Source organism: Marmota flaviventris, chromosome X, assembly GCF_047511675.1.
Source record: "Marmota flaviventris isolate mMarFla1 chromosome X, mMarFla1.hap1, whole genome shotgun sequence".
Taxonomy (NCBI): domain Eukaryota; kingdom Metazoa; phylum Chordata; class Mammalia; order Rodentia; family Sciuridae; genus Marmota; species Marmota flaviventris.
This window is the reverse complement of record NC_092518.1, coordinates 114,379,713-114,400,676: the sequence shown is the minus strand read 5'-3', so window position 1 is coordinate 114,400,676 and position 20,964 is coordinate 114,379,713. Positions and strand designations below refer to the sequence as shown.

General features: G+C 36.1%; 1 protein-coding gene across 8 annotated transcripts in view; it reads left to right on the top strand.

Moving 5' to 3' along the window:
- The window catches only part of Mbnl3 (muscleblind like splicing regulator 3), a 122,725-nt gene that overhangs the window by 84,957 nt on the left and 16,804 nt on the right, over positions 1 to 20,964 (top strand). For all 8 annotated transcript variants that reach the window (XM_071606138.1, XM_071606141.1, XM_071606137.1 and 5 more), the window contains one exon: positions 8,250 to 8,414. In XM_071606138.1, the coding sequence (XP_071462239.1) occupies positions 8,250 to 8,414 (165 nt within the window). The remainder of the gene's footprint in view (positions 1 to 8,249; positions 8,415 to 20,964) is intronic.

Here is a 20,964-nt window from a genome sequence, read left to right as displayed (position 1 = left end):
ACTGCCAGAGAAAATATTGTATGGGGCATACTTAAAAGAATATTCAGTGTTCATCTGCAATTCAATTTTAATTGGGAGCCCTGTGTTTTTTATTTGATAAATCTGACATCCCCAGATAGGATTCTAAGCAGGAGCCCTAGCCGGGAAGAAAGGGTACAAGCAGCTGGTGTCCTTTTTGTCCTGGTTTGTAAACTGCTCTGGTAGATGTTGGATGGGCTGTCTAGAAAAAGGGAGTGAGAGAACCATTAGGACAGGAGATTTGACTTATGGGCCAGAAATAACGCTTTGTTGTTTTATAATGAAGTGTATGGGGTAAGTAGCTTTTTGGTTGTGTGATTTTATGTGTGTTTTCTTTCTTAGAGTAGCAAATTGAATGCCATTACTTTGCTTTCCTTTTTTTTTTTTCTGTATTTCACGACATTTTATGTTAGTTGCCATCAGCTGCTCTAAAGACAGCTTCTATGGATAGTTACCATGAGGAATGCCTTCTGGATTTTGGTAGCTAGGTGCCAATGTGCTTTGTTGTCTTTGGGGTTTTACTTTTATTCTGGCTGGCTGTTTTGTAAACAGAATGATGCATTCTCGATGAGCTTGTTATTCACCAAACATCTGGTTAATATTTTTCTAAAGCAATTGAAGGTATTCAATTAGAGCAGGGGTAAAAAGTGTGTTTGGGAGAGGGAGGGGAGCCAGAAGAAGATTCAGGGTGTTGGTGAGGCAGGCTTCCTTTCCCTGTAAATAGCAACTAAGATTTTTAGTGATATCTGCTCTCCAAAAAATTTCAAAGAGAAATCTCAAGCTCACGGTTATTTGAAAATAAATGTTTAATGTGACTGAAGTAGAATGTAGGTGGAACATTTTTCTTGTAAGTCAGTGTATGCAGTAGAGATCCACAAGAAGGCTCCACCTGCTGTTATTTTCCTAAAGCCATGTATTCCACCTTTGTCTAAGTAGCTTCAGGGAATTTGACCTACAGCTTGTTCTGAGAAATTCTGGGTGGAGGTGGGGCAGTTAGAGAAACAGCTTGTTGTAAACTGACCCTGGAAATTCAGGGCTCCCCTTGGGCAGTCTCAGGTGGTGATTAGATATGGATCAGCTACTGGTTTTTGTATACAGCCTATGGGACCCTATATCCTGGGAGCCCTTGAGGCCAGAGACCCCTGAAATTAGACTAGGGCTTGTGTCTGTGTGCCTCATGGATTCATGTCACTTCTGGTTCAGCTATACTAAACTACCAGGCTTTTTCAGCTACAATGATCCCATATTCCTCAGGACTTCTAGTTATAACAACAATAATGAAAAAAATAGCTATTTTCTAGACCTAAATAGGATAGCGGTTCATTTGGAGGAGACAACCAGGAATAGCTTCAATCATGTGTTGAAGGGAGAAGAAAGACTTTATGAAAGGAAATAGTAAGAGAAACGATTAGGCTTCTAAATGGTAGGTAGGCCTTATGAAATTATTCTCACAAAGTCCAACAGACTCATATGGTGGGGCTGCTATTCACCAGGCACAGACACATCCCTAGAGATTCAAAAGATGAGGAAGGTACAGTTCCACCTTTAGATGGCCTCAAACTTTAATAGGGGAGATAGGCATGCAAACAATTTATCGATGTATTCAGTGATAAGTACTAGGTAATCTGAGTACAGGTACAGTTGGAGGCGCAAAGGAGGGAGCGATAAGGGATGTGGGGGTAGGGAGATAGCTTCAGGAAAATCTTTGTAGGGGAAGAATCCTTTGAACTGAGAGTCTATGTTGGATAATGAGATCCTGGAAACTTGTCTTTTATGGCTTGCTGAACTGCTTGTGAGTTAGGACAAGTCACCTCACCCTTTTGACCTTGACTTTCTCAGTCAGATAGAGGTGCACAAGACATTCCTCAAAATCCGGTTGAGCCCTAAAATGTTTCAATTTTGAGAATCAAATAATCTTAGCAGACTACTTCTGAACAACAGTGTAATTGTTGAGGCTGACCCTCCCTTCATCTTTTGGAGGTCACAATTGAAAAGCTTTCTTGAGGACAACTAGGTAAGAAGATTCTCTTATTTCCTCCCAGGTTTTTTTTTTAACTGATTAATTAATTAAGTTGTTCTAATTTGTTATACATGACAGCAGAATGCATTTCAATTTATAGTACACAAATGGAGCACAATTTTTCATGTCTCTGGTTGTACACAAAGTAGAGTCACACCATTTGTGTCTTCATACATGTACCTAGGGTAATGATGTCCATCTCATTCCTCCCAGGTTCTTGCCTATTCAAATTGGATAGCTCATTTGCATGAAAGTCGTTGTTCTGTATATGTGTATATGAATTATATCAAGAAAACAGGGTTCCACCACCATGAGGAAGGGGACTACAGTGCTGACTGAAATGGGGGGCACTTGGCTGGCCCATTTCATGGGGGTCTATGTTCAACCTCATGAGTCTTGCCTTCAGTATATTCAGGAAATGATTTAGTAAGACTTTTTTCACCAGATTTCTTACATCTCAAATTTAAAGGAAAAGTTGTATGCAGAAGTTTAAGGGTACTGTGCATAACATCAATACTTATTTATGATATACTATATGGAGGAGAAAATGGTATAGATTGTTTCCATTTTTATAAATACAGTAGATGGACACAATACCTTTATTTATTTATTTTTATGTGGTGCTGATGATCAAACCCAGTGCCTCACATGTGCAAGGCAAGTGCTCTACCCCTGAGCCACAACTCCAGACCAAGACAGAATTCTAAGAGAAAGAAAATGGAAAATTTGCCATTTCTATGCTGATATCTGGCTAATGCCCAATGTATGCCAATGTTGACTCACTTTTAGCTCTTTCAGGTTTTTCCTAGACTTTAATAGGTCTGTGATTGTTGCAGGAACCAGGCAACATAGTACCTATGATTTCTAATGCTCAAATTCCTATTACTTACTCTGAAAAGCCATGTATATACACATAAGTATGTTACATTGGGGCAACATTATCAATAGGATATTTCATTTAACACATGATGGTTAAAATGCAGTAACAATATTTTCTTCATAGTCCAAATCATCTGACGGGTCTATTTATTTAACATTTAAGTTTTAACTCTTGGTAGTAGGGAAGATTGGTGAGATTATGTCTTTGAAAATATAATCCAGTTATAATTATATTTGAGAGAGGGCATTTGGGTTTTTTCCCCTATAACTTCAAATGTATTTGAAGAAGCAAGTCACTCTGCCAACAGCTGTTTTTGTTAAGATACTGTGACTGACAAAGGGTAGTTTTCAGCTTCCTAGGGTCCTTTTCTTATTTTGATGGATGGTAGAGCTTTCTCGTGAACATAAAAAAAAGTACTTTTCACAGGCTTTTTCTACCACCAAGTGCATGGGAAGTCTTGTTATCTGACAGAATCTGACTCTCATAACTCCCAAGACTTAGGTGGGATTTGAATCACTACAATGCTATTTTTCTCAGTCAGAGGCTTTGTATTCATTTGTGAAAAGCCTGAAGGTTGGAAAAAGGCAGTAGATTGAATTTGGGAGGTTTTATAAATGCTCCACAACTTTTTCCTCTGTCTGTTATCAACTATTCCATGCAGATGTAATTCAGAAATGTCATTGACCATTCCTCCCTCCTGCTGTTTTTTGGCTGCATTTTCTAAGACAGTAGGTGGGAAAAGGGAGCTAGAAGATTCATAGGTATAGGAGCACTTACTTCAGCAGTGAACTACTTTCCTATTGAATCACTGTGGTATTTTCTTAACTCAATAACATAATGAAAGACCAGAAGAGAATGACATGTTTTTAATGTCAAAAGGAAATGGAAAAGGAGAGAAATTGAGGCGAGCATAAATGAACTTTCACACTCATCTCTTACATTTCTTTAACTTTGTATGTATAGAAGGGAAGGAGAGAGATTGTGTGTGTGTGTGTGTGTGTGTGTGTGTGTGTGTGTGAGAGAGAGAGAGAGAGAGAGAGAGAGAGAGAGAGAGAGAGAGAGAGACTGGTTTAATATATCTTGACTAGCCTTAGCTGATGTTTTTAGGATATAGGCACCTCTGTGAAAGGTGGCAATTGTGACAGGTATAACATTTCTGAGTCCTTGATAAATTACATAATCTAATACTTTCCACTAATACATGGCCTTTCTGACCTTTTGTGTCTAGATTGGAAGAAAGAGAGCTTAGGACACCATCGACTTAGCTAGGGAAAAGTGAGAAGTGATTTTTTTTTTAAGACTCAAGATAGTTTCTGGGCTATTATAGATTTACTGTGGTGGGATATCTTGTGGCCCACTTAGAGTGCTTAGTTAGCTCAGAAAAATCATTGGAACTTTCTAGTCATAGGTTTTTCCAAAATACAAGTATAATGTGTGATCACATACTCTGTTGGGACAATCCTTGCCCCTTCCACACTTCATCCCATCCATACTTAATCTACCACAGTCTTTATCCCCTGCAATGATGAAAAGAAAGTGTTACCAAATATCAAAAGCAAAGCTTGTTCCCCACAAAATGCTATCTAGAGGAGGTTGATTATCACCAAGTGTTCTGCACATAGATACATTATCCTGAGTTCTAAAGACATTTTGAAAAAACATGAGAGGCTTAGTTTTCTTTTGTAACATTGTATTCCACAGATAACCTAGATATTAAATTACTTGTTCTCCTCATCTATTGTTTCGAAAGAAAATGCAGATTTTTTTTTATTTTATAAGCTTTCTTTAACATAAACAGCAGTCTCTGGTAAAATGGTATTGCTATGCATTTGCATTGTTATAGAATTAAATTATGAATTCTGTCATTCAAAAAAGAATGCTTTATAAATCAAGTAAAATCTCATAACTAAGATGAATATGTTTTTTAAATCTCTTGCTTCCTCATATTCCAGACTTTAGTTTTATAGCCCAACTTGTAATTTTTAAGGCATGATTATCCTTTTTTTCCTATTTGTTTACCATTTTAGCTTTGTAAAAATGTTATAAGTGAAAACTAAAGTTGCTATATGTAAGGAACAATGATATAAAAGCACAAAGGCATGTTCAATTTTTTATCTCTGGGTTGGCAGAAAATGTGCCAAATATTCTATACTCCCTCCCTTTCTTCTTCTCTGATTGCATTCATTCCAAATGGTATTAAAACTTTCTAAGTTCTCACAAATAATGAAATCCCAATTATTCTTTTTTTCTTTCTTTTTAAAAAACTAATGTATTATTAGGAATTTGTGAGTAACAAAGATGATCTTGGGCTGGGGTTGTGGCTCAGTGGTAGAGCACTTGCCTAGCATGCATGAGGCACTGGGTTCAACACCACATTAAAAAAAAAAAAAACAACTAAAAGACAGTCTTTATATATGTGTGTGTGTGTGTGTGTGTGTGTGTGTGTGTGTGTGATGTTTGTGTGTACATTGCAGAAGGGTTAGAAATTGTATTGTGTGACCATATATACTAATTGTGTTAACAAGCACTAGGTGGCTTCGTAATCCTAAGGCGATCCTGCTCAACAGCTGCCTAATTTTTTTTCTCACTGCTGCTATGTGAGTGCCCCAAAGCCTAGGGATTGGTGCAATGGCCCTGAATGTGCGTAAGCAGCAAGATGAAAGATAAGAAAAGGAGAAGGAAGGTCAGGAGTGAGGCACTTAGACCTGGTTGGGGGGCAGTATCTTCAAATGCTGCTGCAACTGGTGATGCAAAGGTCTGAAATTCAGAAGAGAGGTCAGAGGTAGAGATAGAGATTTAAGACCTGAACAGTTGCAGGGCAGGATGAAACTTTAGAGAAACTTTGGAACAATTTCATTTCTCCAGGGAAAAGAGATGAGAAGAGACAGCAAAGGATTTAGGCCTGAGCCTTGGGGAAATGTTTAATGTTGGGGTGTGGAAGGAGGAGGAGGAGGAAGCCTGAAGTAGAAATATAAACTAGCATGCCTGATGGTGAAAGTCACTAAGTGCCATACCTCCTCCAGGAGGTGAATTTTAAGCCAGATAACCTCAGTTATGTGGGTGGAGGGTGGAAGATGTATACACTAAAATCCTGAGACCATCTTTGCCTTGCTGCAAGATATGATAGATGTAAAAACGAAGCTAATGGCTTACCTTGGAACACATTCATCTTGAAAAAACCTCTTTATTGTCATTTTTAGCACAAATGAGGATTTCCTTACAGTCCCTACATGTGCTGAAATTATATAGCTATTCCTAGTCTCCTTGTAAGAATTCAAGAGGATTAAGTTAATACCATTCTTAATTCTTTCAACCTATAAATTCCTTTTTTCCAGGATTTGCAGAGAAATATAAAGGCAAATTGAAGTGGAAATGTTATTAGACTTTGAAAATCATTTAAATTTGCTTATATCTAAATGATCAAAAGGAGAAACAAAAAGACATCCACCATAGAAAGCAACAGTGTACCTTTTCATTTCTGGCACTAAGTTTAAGTTATATTCCACTTCTTGCCAGGGAGGTAAAACAATAGAGCTACCTGATTCCAGTGATCTAATATGGTTAATGGATGCAGTTGGATAGGGGATCACTGCTAATGTTCCATAGCACAGTAAGGTAACTATGATTGACAATAATTAATTGTATGTTTTAAAAAATAGCTAACTAGAGAGGATTTTGAATGTTCCTAGCACACACAAAAAAATGATAAATGTTTAAGGTGATAGACAAATTACGCCAATTTGACCATTGCACATTGTATACATGTATTGAAATATTACACTGCATGCCATAAATGGGCATGATTCTTATGTGCAATTTAAAATATTTTAAATATTTTTAAATGAATGAAAAAGTAAAAGAGATTCAATGCACGTATGATGATGTGGAAATTAACCCAGCTATTATGTACACCTGTAATGCACTAATAAATTCTTCTCCTGAAAATTCAAAAAATAAAAATAAAATGAATGGGTGAAGTACCCCCCATCAAAAAGTTTGCATTATATATAGCTTTATAAAAGTTTTGAAGGCCACACCTGGATTCCCAGTGAACTTATAGGAATGCTTTCATGGCAAGAAAAATAAATATGGAGAAGTGATTGCCGAAACTACTTAAGCATCATAAATAAGAAAAATGCATAGCATGTGTTGAAAGAAAAACACTTGGTAAACTAACTCTATTTTCTCCTGGGAATTCAGGTGGCCTAGCAACTTGCACTCTTGAGTCCAAAAAAAAATTGTCATTTTTCTCTCTCTTCCTCTCCCAATATCCTCATGCACTATAAAGAATCTTAGTATCTATAGGAATAAGAATTTCTTGCGGTTGTGTTTGCCATAAAAGAATTATAGTGGACCTAGTAATCCAAATGAGATAATTATTAGCTGCTGCATGTAGTGCTCATGAGTTGAAAACAACAATGGTTTACATGATAATGTGATAAACAGCTAGTCCGGTGACATTCTTTGCTACCACATAGTAAACACCATAATTGGCAGCCATGTCAATGTTTAGGTGACACCAAAGGCATGTTAGATTCTGTGGAACTGACATGTTATCCTGTCTTGAATGTGTTTAAATCATCAATAAGTCATCCAAATAGCTGAGAATCTAAAATATACTTTGGTTTCAATTATCTAAGTAATGTAGGCCTTTGCTTCTAGAGCCTGAAGAAAAAGTTGGCTGCCAGATATAAGGATTTATTTTTTGATTAACAGAATGTCAGTGGGTTTCAGGATGTTTTTCACATTGTGGATTTTGGGAAAAGAGCTCCTAGATTGCCCTCAAATAATGGAATCCAAAATTTATATATCTATGTGTGGATGGTTATTAAATGTTTTCCCTGAATTTTCTTGGTTACTTAAACATGTGGATTCAAATCCCAAGTCTTCTTTAAAAACACATGATTTGCCAACTCGTGATGGATGATTTTTATTTAAATTTGCAATTTATTTAAATTTTATGACATAATATTCACAATATTTTATGTTCTAAATATAACTTGATACATACCAAAGCAGAGCAGAGTGGCTAAGAGAAGGAGTTCTGGAATCAGACCAGCTGGGTTTTAGTTCTAGTTTTGTCACTTTTTAGTTGTGTGTGCGTGGGCAAGTCACTTAGCCTCTCTTAGTCTCAGTTTCCTGGCCTAGAAAATGAAGATTGTAAGAGTATCAGTTTTACACTTATGAAGATGAAATAAGTTAATTCATGGAAAACATTTATGAAAGTTCTTGGCACATGATAAGAACTTAATAAATAAGCTCTTATTTCCTCAACCATGTAAGATTGTTAGAAATACTAAATAAAAACTTTGTCTAATTCTTCACTATTAGGGTCGGTGTACTCGCGAGAATTGCAAGTACCTTCACCCTCCTCCACACTTAAAAACGCAGCTGGAGATTAATGGACGTAACAATCTGATTCAACAGAAGACTGCAGCAGCCATGTTCGCCCAGCAGATGCAGCTTATGCTCCAAAATGCTCAGATGTCATCACTTGTAAGTCACAGCTGTCTGAAAGTTGACGGTGCATATTGTTTGTCTTATGATGCTGGGAACTAGACCCAGGGCCTCATGTGAGCTAAGCAAGTATGTCACCAGCGAACTACATCCCCAGCCTCATGTACTTTATTCGAAGCATGTATATCTACATTGGAATAACCTTGTAGGCCTTTGGAAAGCTAGTTACTACAGGATTTAGGACTCAGCTCATGTTCATTGACACTTCTGAGCTGTGCATGTGAAGAGAGCAATCAGGTGCATGGGATTGAAATCCTGGTTGCATTTATGCATGAGTTGATTCCTAGAAGAATATTAACAAAGGAGCAAGTGCATTTTAAGATGAAGAGAAAGATTGATTATTATTACATGGAAATCTTTGAATTCTAGGACATTAATTCAAACAAAATTCTCTATTCTTTGACAGTTTTGTTGTTGCCTTTTAAATAAACTTTTTATTTTAAAGTCATTTTGGATTCATTGGAAGAATTTTAAAAGCAGGCCAGAGAGTGCCTGCATTACCCCTCACCCAGTTTCTCCAGAGTTTTGTTTTATGTTGGGGGGTTTTGCTTTGTTTTGTTTTTTACAGGAATTGGAGTTTTGAACATGCTAGGTAAGTGCTCTACTACTGAGCTACACCCCAGCTTTCCCCTGCCGTTAACATCTTAAAATACCATAGCAGACTTATCAGAACCAAGAAATTGAGATTCTCATATTACTGTTAACTAAACTGCTGGCTTTATTCCCACTTTACCATGTTTTCCAATAATGTTCCCTTTCTATTCTAGTGTCTTCTCCAGGATACCAGTACCACAGTACATTTGTTTGGATTCTGTCTCCCCTCTCTCTTCTGATCTGTAACCATTTCTCAGTTGTTTCCTATTTCGAATGACCTTAACATTCTTGAGGAATACTAGCTAGTTATTCAGTGGTGGTTTGTACTACTTAACCTAAATACAGAGTTTCCTTCTGCACAAAATTAGTAAGATAAATAAGTGTCTAGTATTTTGTGGATCAGTGAGTTTAAATGGATTTATAGAAAGCAATTAAGCTATATCTGTTCATATTGTCGTTTTGAGAATTTATCTTGTCCTGATACCTTCAAATGTAATGTTGCATTTTGGCCCAACACTTCTTAGAGGGAATTGAAAACTGTCCCCTTTTTGCTACAATTCTTCAGCTCTCAGATTTAGCACAATGGTGTCTCATTCTAATTCCAGCTAGCCAACATTTTTAAAATTAACAAGATAAATTTGAAAGAGCTGTTACCTTTCTTTGTTACCCATTCCATCAGTGACTATATAATAAACACTGAAAGCCAAAAGATACATGTGTTATTTAGATGCAAAGAAAATATGAGAATAGGACAATCTGCTGTCAGCAAAACCTTATTATAAAGTTGGTTCTCAGAATTCAAGGAAATCTGGGTTAATGTAACACCCTTTAACTATCATGCCTGTATACATAAATGCAAAAAATAGTTGAGAGGGGCATTGATGTTTTACACCGTGATATTCTTTTTTCCAGAATGTCTAGACAGATTTAGGTAAACTAAATATATTTCATGTCCTGTACTCTTAGTTTGCCAAAATATTTGCCTTGGAACCCAGTGCTAATTAATTATGTTGATAAATTGGTTCTCAGATCACCAATAGCCTCTTCAGAGCTCCTGTTTGACCTTCACTAATACTTTTCATTGTCAACTCCTTACCGAAACTCTTTCCTGGGCTTTCCACACACTGCGTTTCCTCCCTGGGTCTAAAGGAGTAGGGAAGGAAGACAAAGGCTCCTAGATATGTACAAAACAGAAGTGAATATGCTTGGTGAGTCCAGAAAATGTAGAATAAACCAGAGGAGCTTTTACTTTTTTCCATTTTATTAAGATATAATTGGCAAATAAAAGTATATATGTTTAAGATGTACAATGTAAATATGATATTTGTATAGTTTATTAAATGAAACAACATGGATTAGCTTGGAAAACATTATGCTAAGTGAAATAGGCCAGATAGAGAAAGAAATACTGCCTGACCTCACTTGTATGTGGAATCTTGAAACAAGTTGAACTCACAGGCACACAGAATAGAAGAATGGTTCCTAGGAGTTAGAATGAGGTTACGGGAATATTCTTCAAAAGTGACTATGACAAAGGAACGTTTAACTCAACATTGCTACCCTCATCCTCTTATGGGATGTCTTACTTTCAAATTGAGCAAGGATTGGGAGCAAGATTTTATTGTCAAACACCTGAGCCCACCATATTTTATAGTGTTAGAGCAAATCTCTTTTCAAAGGTCAGGGGCTAGTTCAGGGCACCAGTCAAATGACCTGCTTCAGGGACTCAGAGAGCAAGTTGTAGGGTAAAGTAGTGGTAACTATACACCTTCCATTCAACTTCTGCCAGAGTCTCTCCATTCAAAGTCTCAATCCTTCTTGCATTATTGATCATGTGGGATCACACTGGAGGAGTAGGGAGTGTTTTTTTTTTTTTTAGAGTCCAATAAGAAATTCATTAAGTTTTCTAGCCTCTTGATTTGTGCTGTCTAATTTGATTCAACATGATTTCTATAGTAGAATGCATTTCCTTTGGTTTTTTCTTCATTGGTGATAATTTCAGATTTTAGACTGCAGATGATGATTGATATGACTCACAGGAGTACAATTTATTTTATGGCATGTCACAAGATACAAGGCATTACTTAGAAGATCCCAGGGAACAATTAGAAATTACTTTTTTACCTCATAGATTATTTAATGATAACTGTTGTGATGTGATAAACTGATAAAAGATTAATTTCTGCAGTTATTATGTGTACAAAATTCTAAGCCTGCTGTAGCTGATATGCTCCTGCTCTGTGGCCTAGGAAGCTGCCTCATAGATGTTCTGTAATTGAGTTAATGCAAACGATTTTAAGTGGCATTTACCAGTCTGATCTGGAAGAAATCTTTTCATTATGGATCCTGATCCTGATATAATTACAGAAGTAAAGTTTAATTTTACTTAATTTCCCTAGTACCGACTCTCCACCAAACAACTCTTGCTCTCTTAATCACCCCATTACCAACAATTGAATACTTGTCCCTAAAATAGTCAAGCTTTTGTTTAAAATATTTCTAGTTCTTATATTTGTCTGGTTTCCCAGTAAGACCCATTTATATTACTGGCTTAAACTTCAGGTCTTTCTACAAAGCATACTTTGATCTGTTTCTGGGATACCAGAAAAGCACATCTGCCTTTGCAAGATTGAATATGGTTTGCTTATTATAAGCCCATAGATAAAGGGAATGTCAGCCTCAATGGGATGGTAACTAGAGAGCAGATTCTGTACAGTGTGACTGAACAATGAATAAAAGCCACACCTAGTCGATTTGTGTGGAATGCTTGCTGCAGCAGGCAAGTTTGTTCACTGTATTTAACAGGTCTGCGTTGACATTTGCTATTATAAAAATCCACCCTGAAAGCTTTTTGTTGGCTTTATTAAGAAAGTGAAACAAAGGGCGTGACTCCCAAGTATTTTTTAGTGCAATTTCAGAGATTGCTTGTAATATTCACAGCAAAAAAAAAGAAGAATTTTAACTTTAAAAACTCCCCCTTTTCATAATCAGAAGGCAAACATGAGCATTGTTGAAGAATGTTAGGAAAAGTAGACATACTGGATTACTCTCAAGCAAAACTAAAATTGGAAAATTTTAGTTTCACAACTAGGAATTTTAGTTATTGGGAGGAAGGATTCTCACTAATGGATGTGATGCATGTGTCTGTGTGTACAAATATATGTACATATATGTTTGTATGTGCATGTGTAGATAAAGTAGATATGATGTTATAAGGTTATTAGAATATTTTTATTTAGACATTTTGCATCTCTAGATCTTTCCATATCTGGAAAATCCCTTTAGTTTCTTTCTTTGAATGTGGTGATTCACATGGAAGCTGATGCTGACATATAGGTGAACTTGACCCAGGAGAGTATATTCACCTGATGATTTATATAGAGGGTGTAGTTCAGCACATTTGAGGTTTCATTAAGGTGTGCCAAGTCATGTGATTCTGCTATTTTCATGACTTTCATTCCTGAGGCCAAGTTATGGAATCTGGACCATAAAGGATATAAACAAGCATTCCATTCCTTGATTTTTCTTTTTCCTCTATTGAATCATTTGATGTCTGTCTGGACCCCTGCTCCCCTTTTTACATCATTTTAAATTTCTATCTACCAAATATATTTCTCAGAAATAGGATCATATGTTTACATTAATATAGTAAGGTATGGAAGTGATGCAACACTTCAGAACCAAAATTAAAAAAAAAATAGGAAGTCAAGTAGATAGGAGGAAGGGATAATACTAATTAATTACATAATAATAAATATTATTTTCAGATTCCAATGCCTTTAATGTTTTTCTTCTTTACTTAATTAAGCACTATAAGGTATCAACATATTACTCAATGAAACTTTGGACTAGAACAATTTTATGTGGCTGGAAATAAAATTGGAAAATATTTTTTTTATTTTTGAAAATAAGTAGTTAAATAATTTAGGAGACAAAAACAAGAGGATAATCTCCTTCCCTCACCAAGATATATTCTACATTTGCCATATTTCTATTAGTTGCAATTTTTCTAGTTCACATTAACTCAATTTATCCACCAATATATTTATGTAATAAAGAGTAGTTATTGTCCTGGTTTATTTTGTATTAAAATTTACTATGAAAAGGGTGGGCCAGACATTTTGAAGACTTAATAGAAAAGAAAACCATGTCTATTGCTTGGTCCTAATACAGGAGGACTGGCCCCAGAGTGCTAAGAGACCAAAGAAAGATGCAGACAAATCCAGGATTGCACAGAGTGTAATTGGATGTAATGACAGAAGCGTAGTCCTGGGCAGCAACTGAGACCAGCTGGATCCCCACAATTGGGTCACAGGGAAGTGCGTACATATTGGTGAGGACAAAAATGACTTCGTCCTAGCCAGAATGTACCTGGTTTATCTTAGATTAACATCAAAGAGTCAAGCATATTTCTGGCACCAGGGTCTGGTTGTAAAGCTCCATTTGCCTTTGTAAAGCTTTTTGTCTATTTATAGTTTGCTGGGAAACTCTTGAAGAAAAATTGACCCCCTAGACACAGGGGCAATCATGGTGGTCATAACTCGACATGACTGTAGTCATATCAAACTGAATCCACACATCCATATTCCAGATTGCTAGTCTCCTCACCAGTACAGAAATGACAGTACATTTTAATGAAGGGTTTGCAGCAGGCTTTTCAGTTTACCTATTCACAGAATAATAAATTAAGCTATTTAGTTTTTCATCTCAATGTAGTCACATTGTTTTGTAAAGTGATGTAATTAGAAATAAGGTTAATGTGCTCTTAATATAATGAGGATTATCATTATCATGTGAATTTTCACATTGACTGAGGTTGACCATATCACATCCCAGGAGTGCTTGGAGTGCTACTATGTTATGAACCCCAAATTTCATATGGATATTATTACATTTTTCTAAAAGATTTTAATTTTAGATACAGCAGCTGAAGCTTATGTTTTTAATTGTTCAACACATATTGTTCCAGAGGTGAAGTTACCTTCCACGAGTGAAGGTTCAGGGCCCCACATTTGCTTGGTCTCCTTCCAAGAATAATGTCTTTTTAAAATTTTAATATTTTTAGTTGTAAATGGACACAATATCTTTATTTATTTTTTTATGTGGTGCTGAGGATCAAACCCAGTGTTCACGCATGCTAGGCAAGCGCTCTTCCACTGAGTCACAACCCAAGCCCCAAGAGTAACATCTTTTAAAGATGGTCATAAAATTTTCAAAAGGTATTTGTGTGTTCTAAGTCCTAAGAGCTCTCTTCTTCCAGCCAGTGGTCTGAGCTTCAGACCCCACAGATCCTAGATTCACTCCTAATTGCAATTACTGGTCCAAAGTAGTTATTCATGACTCAGGTCCTTTCCTGTGACTGTGTATGTCACACAGCTTAAAGCTCCTTTTATAATAATATAAAACCACTAGCAGTAAGTGTGCTACCTTGCCCCAGCTCTATTAATAGGAAGTATGAAATCTGTTTGTTTCAAAAGTTAAGTGAAAACACTACATTTTCGCAACCAAACAGAGGGTACTTGTACATGATATCTTTTAAAGTGCTCAGTTCCTTCAATGGTAACAAATCTCAACATTGTCCCTTTATCCTCCCTTATGTATCCCCATGGGATAAATTAAATGTAATCTCCTCTTGGCCCATTTTGTGTTCTCTTCCTCTGGGACTGGTTAGCTCAGTCTGTTAGAGCCTGGTACTAATGAGACCATATGGGCCTGTTAGGTTTACTGTTCCTGGTCAAAGTCTAAGCTACCAGTCAGCTATCTCAAAATTGCTTACTGGTGATCACAAGTGAGATGAAGGCTGGGAATTTGAAGGGCTCTATGAAAATCTTTCTCCCTGAAGGAGGATAAAGAAAATATCAATAAATAAAGCCAATACTTGATAATCTAATCTATAAGGAATAATTTTTTCCCTTATCAAAACAATCCTCTTGCATAAGTGCACATGGTTTAGCAGTTGTCACTGAGAGGGCCACCAGGAGACCTCATGTAAAAACCTGTGGTTGCCCCACCATTTGATAATCTTAAAAGTAGTTCCTCCAATATTCTTAAATTGCTTTTATAGGCTTTAAGCATCTATTCAATATTAATTTGCTTTTTGAGAAAAAGGAAAAAGAAGGTTTATTGCTTTGCTAGCAAAGGAGAAGCACAGGGGACTCCTGTCCCAGAGGTTGTGATTCTGCTCATCAAGGAGAGCAGTGGGCTTTTAAAGAGGTGATTCAAAGGCCACATTCTATGTGTTCTCTGTTGGAGTTGTGACACACTTGTTAATTTGGGAGATAGTCATTTCTGAGATCTTCTGGTGCCATCCCCAAAGTCAGAATTACTTGGTTCCTGTGGTGGGTGTGTGTTCAAGGACAGATAACTCTGCCTGGGATGGAGAAGAAAGGTAATCCTGTTTCCACTGAGATTAGGGAGGGGAAGAGGTTAGGGAGGAGCAGGGAGAGAGGAAGAGAAAGAAACAGATTATTTTAAAAATAAGTCACAGTGGCAGAGCAGCAAATGTTGTATTTAAGGCATAAAGTGGACACTTGTATATTCCCCCACTGTAAATTTCTACATTCCATTTTTTTTTGGTAAAAAGGGTGATAACATCTCCAACCTGCTTCCTGCTGTGCTGAGAGAGGGCAAAGTTGGGGGAAGTGACCTGAAGTCCTTGTTCTCTGTCAGGTGGGGTGCAGATAGGCATTCAGCATCAGAGCAGTCCAGAGGTCCACAGTGGCAGATGGAAGGTGACTGGACAAAGCACACGTAGGGCAGGGATCATGCTAAGCCAACAATAAACAAGATAGCAAAGAATTACTTTTTTTGTAAACAATTAGCACAAAGCAATTACTATTTCAGTTAGGCTCTGAAAACAATGAGGACAGTAACTCATAATCATACCAGTGAAAAACAGATCAAGTTTATCAATATAGGAGGTTAGGAAGATTCATAGGTCTGTGAAATCAGGCTCAAATTGACTCAGGACAAATTTGCAACACTAGAGTTCTTTGTGATCTTTATTATTAGCATTTCCACACAAGAACCCTGTTTACTTTTATAGCCTCCAGCTTTACTTACCTTTGGTAGGGCTGACATAAGTATACATCTTATTATATTTAAAGAAAACTATTGTTTTTCCTTTTTAATGTCCGTGTAGGACTGTGCATAGGCTATACTCTCCTGCTGGGTGTTTAAGACTAAATTGAACAAAACTGACCTTGTTAGTATCTACTGTTAAGAGTCACCTGAGATTCCCCAGAGATCACTCTTGGGATGTGTGCAAAGCCTCTGGCTCCTTTAGCTTTCCTCTACAAGTGGTGCCATCCAAGCATGGATGGGTGAAGGTCTTGCTGACCATATGTGGCTTCTTTTAGAAGCATCAGGGACATTTCCATCTCCAATGGCCCTCCTCTTTGCAGAATGTGCACTGGTTGGCTTCCTGTTCTCGAGGGTCCTCTTGGTTCCTCTGATTGGCACATTGGGTGACTCACCAGAGTTGCAGGTCCCATTGTTTTCTGGGCCCTGGCTAACTATAGAGGGTAAGAGCCAAATTATTGGCTATTTTTTCCTTGGCCCTTTTACTTCCTTGACTTTAGTCTCCAAGTTTTTAATTTAATCATTCAGCAGGACAGTTTCATCAGTGTTAAAGTAGGAATAATGGGTCATGACTTCAATATCTATAATTTTACAGTTATCCCTTCCATAGTTAACAATAATGTAATGTATATTTCAGAATAGCTACTAGAATTCTTCCCACAAATAAATGATTGTTTGAGATGATGGATATATTAACTAGCCTGATTTGATTATTGCATAATGTATAAATGTGCATAAATATATACACATAATACACAAATATATACATGTCACTACATAACATATACATATATGTATGTGTGAATGTATTATAAAATACCTCATACTTTTCATACTGTTTGATCTAACATTTCCCATCTTTAAAAAAAAAATTATTTAGGAGTGGCCATCTGCCTGAAGTATACCTCAGGAAAGAGAGAGAAGCTAATGTACATTCCATCACTTTGACACTGCTTTTGAAAGTACTTTTGTTTTATTTTCTTTCTGTTTTTCTTGTTATGCACTGTGATGTTCAAATTGGACTTTATTTTGCTACCCCAAAATTAATCTCAATATAGTTACAATATATTAGGAATCACTTTTCATTCAATTCAGTGTATATTTATTGAGCATACACTCTATACCAGACATTAAATGGATAGACAGTGGATAAAAATAATGAACACAAAATAGGCTGTACCATCTACAAATTTATGATCTAATAGTAATGAGGTATTGAATTAGTATTTTTGTAGACCTCTTAATTTCTTATTTGTACCTATTGTCCCATATTCTTAGAGCTATGGGCTTTTCTTTATTCCATATTAGACCTATCTTTCAAATAGCCATGTACAATTTTGTTGTAGTTTTTGTTGTTTTGGTGATGATGGTGTTGGTCCAACCCCTGATAATTTTAACTTATACCTCCTATTTATCCTGGACTTGCATTGATATGTTTATAAATAGTGTCCAGGTTTCCTGTATGTTCCTTACTATAGTAAGTTCTTCCCATTTGCCCCCACAAAATCCACATTTTGTTTCACATTCTTTGTTAACAAGCTAATTTTTTTTATTATTTTTGGTGCTAGAGATGGAACCCAGGGGCTTCATGCATGTGAGGGGTGCACCCTACCACTAGCCTACAATTTGGTTAAAAATGCTATCAAGGTATGAGTGATACATCAAAAAAGCTGTACATATTTATTATGTACAATAATAAATCAGAGCTTAGAGACAAGCATACACTTGTGAAATTACCACAATCCATGCCACAAATTTGATTTTTAAAGTAGTTTTCCTTTCCTACATGGTGGTCATTAACAAATCATTTTTAGATCAGGTCTGGTTTTCTCCTCAAAACAGTCAAATTTGCTTTGCTTATGAGGTCTCAAAACTTCCTCCTGAGGAAGAAGTCATTTGCCCTCTTCCTATGCTGATCTGTTTTTAGGTACTCAATTATAATCCCAAGTATTCTATTGTAGCTTTTCCTTCCACCAAATAAGGGTAGATCAGAACCATGGTTTGTATTCTTTTTTATGCTATTCTTCACACCTCTTGTACCCACAGTAATATATTTATATTTCATCTGTTTGCCTACATTTAATTCTTCCTCTTACTTGAAGACATCTGTGATTATTAAAGTCAGAAGAGCTAGTTCTAGGTGAGGACAATTATTTACTTTAGACCCTTGAACTTTTTTCTTATACTCTAGGACCACAATGACTTATTATTCATTAGCAAGTATGATTGGTGCATAAACACCACTCTCAGTTTGCATCAGTTTATAAAGCTAACTCTCAATTATTGAGGGACCAGTTAACTAGCCTGGAGGTTATGTGGGACTCCTGCAGCCAGCCTTTGGGATACTTCAGTCCTCATAGACCATCACTCAAAGAATATGGAAATTACCAAGTAAAAACTGTGGGGGAAAAAAGATTACTCAGTTGTGCTCCATGTGAAAAGTTGGAAAAGTTTGATAGAAGTTAAAGTTATGCATTTCAATATGCTTTAAAATTATCAAAGGATAAAAGTAAACCCAATGATGTTTAAAGAGGCTTGCTCCCTTTTATAATATATAAATGCTTGTGAATGAACAGTAAAACAAAGGTATTATGAGTGCTAGTAAAATTTAAGAGTGCTATTTTCCTGGTATTAAAATCAAGTCAAGAAATTGTTACCAAATGTTTATCCTTCCATAAAAGAAAATGTTTGGTCATCCACCTCTAGATAGGATCTCAGAGAAGGAAGGCCCAGTTATTCCATGGACTTCATTCTAGGATGCCATTTAAGGGACTTAAAGTATTTTCCATTCATCCATCAGTAATTGTTTATGATCCCAGATATTATTGAGGTAACTAAAAATAGATATATTCTGTTAGGAAGACACAAAGATCAATTCATCATATAATGCAGAATTTTCATATCTTTTAAAAAATATTTATTTTTTAGTTGGACACAATATCTTTATTTTTATTTATTTTTATGTGGTGCTGAGGATCGAACCCAGGACCTTGCATATGCTAGGCAAGCACTCTACCGCTGAGCCACAACCCCAGCCCCCAGAATTTTTATATCTTTATGGTAGCTTGAAGAATAATGTTTTAAGTTATAAGTTAGTGTCCCTAATATGTGTGTAAACTAGACATATTTTGGGGAGGCATAGTTTTTTAAATTTGTTTATTTTAAAAATTTTTAATTGACACATGATATTTGTACATATTTATGAGATACAGTACAATAATGCAATTTATGCCAGAATTATAATGATGAAATCAGTGTAAATTAGCATTTCCTTCTCTAATATTTATCATTTCTTTCATTGGGAATCTTCAGACTCTTCTAGTTACTTTGACAAATATCATAAATTGTTGCAGACCATAGTTACTCAGATTATTATATCAAGGAGATAACTGCACTTCCATGTTGACTGCAGCAGTATTCACAATAGCCAAGATATGGAATTAATCATGGTGTCCATCAACACATAAATGGATAAAGAAGCTTAATATTTCTCTGAATTGTTTTATAATTCAAGGGAGCTACAGAACACTTTAAGGCAAATATACAGTGGCTCATAAAGTTTTACCTTTATAGGATTCCAAGTACTCTTTTCCCATTGTCAATCACTGAGGAGTGATCTATACAGATCTATACAGTTGCAAACCTTATTTAATGTCTGCTTAAAAGAACATGCTCATGAATACCAGCCAAACTTCTTCAACTTGCAGAATCTTGCCAAAGATATTAAATTTTCGCATCAGCGGATTTATGTATAATTGATGCTTTACTCCAGAAGTTGTAGTATTTTATATTTTGGAATCCTCTAGAACCAAATACAGTGAGCTTTTCTATAAATGGCTATATAGTAAATATTCTTTATGGGGAAAGAAGATATTGAATAGGTACCTATACGAAACGAGAGAGAACAAATATCTACAATTTTTTATTACACAGGTCTAACTGATGAACACAGCTTCATCTGTGGATAGGCATTAAAATAAGAATTTCATATAATTTTCATGTGCTACTAAATATTATTATTCTTTTAATTTTTTCAACCATTTAAAACTATAAAAAAACAGGTTACTGGCCATACAAAAACAAGGGCAGTCCATATTTGGCCCAGGGGTCCTAGATTGTGGATCCTTACTCTAGAGCATTTAGCTGTTGCTGCTGGTGGTGGTGGTGGTGCTGCTGCTTCTTCTTCTTCTTCTTCTTCTTCTTCTTCTTCTTCTTCTTCTGAAATTTTTTTAGTTGTAGATGGACATAATACCTTTATTTTATTTATTTATATATTTATTTATTTATTTATTTTTATGGAGTGCTGAAGATCAAACCCAGTGCCTCACACACGTTAGGAAAGCCCTCTACCACTGAGCCACAACCCCAGCCCCAGCATTTAGCTTCTTAATCACTAAGTAATCCATAACTATGCACCAGGGGTGAGTATCTTGGGGTCCTTGAACTTCCTAAGGTCATGTGAAATATTTTGTAAACACATGAGTATTTCTGTGAATAGGGTCTGCAGCTTTAATCTGACTCTTAGAGAAGTCTGAGACTAGAAAAGGATTAGAAACCACTGTACTGAAGACATTTCATTAATTTTTAGGAGGCATATCCTAAGTGCCTCATAGTTCCTAGGTATAGTGGTAGGCACCAGGAACTCACAGGGATTCCTATCATAGGAGGTGATATGCAACAGATACTGAGGGTAAATACTTTTCATGTAATCTTATTCATAAAGTCTGTTATCTCTGCCATTATTGTTGTTTTATAAGACTCAGAAAGATGAAAAACCTCTGGTTCTGGGAAAAGAAAAAAAAACCTTTTCACATTTTCAAGTATTTGGTGAATAACTTAGGTTCAGATTTGAATA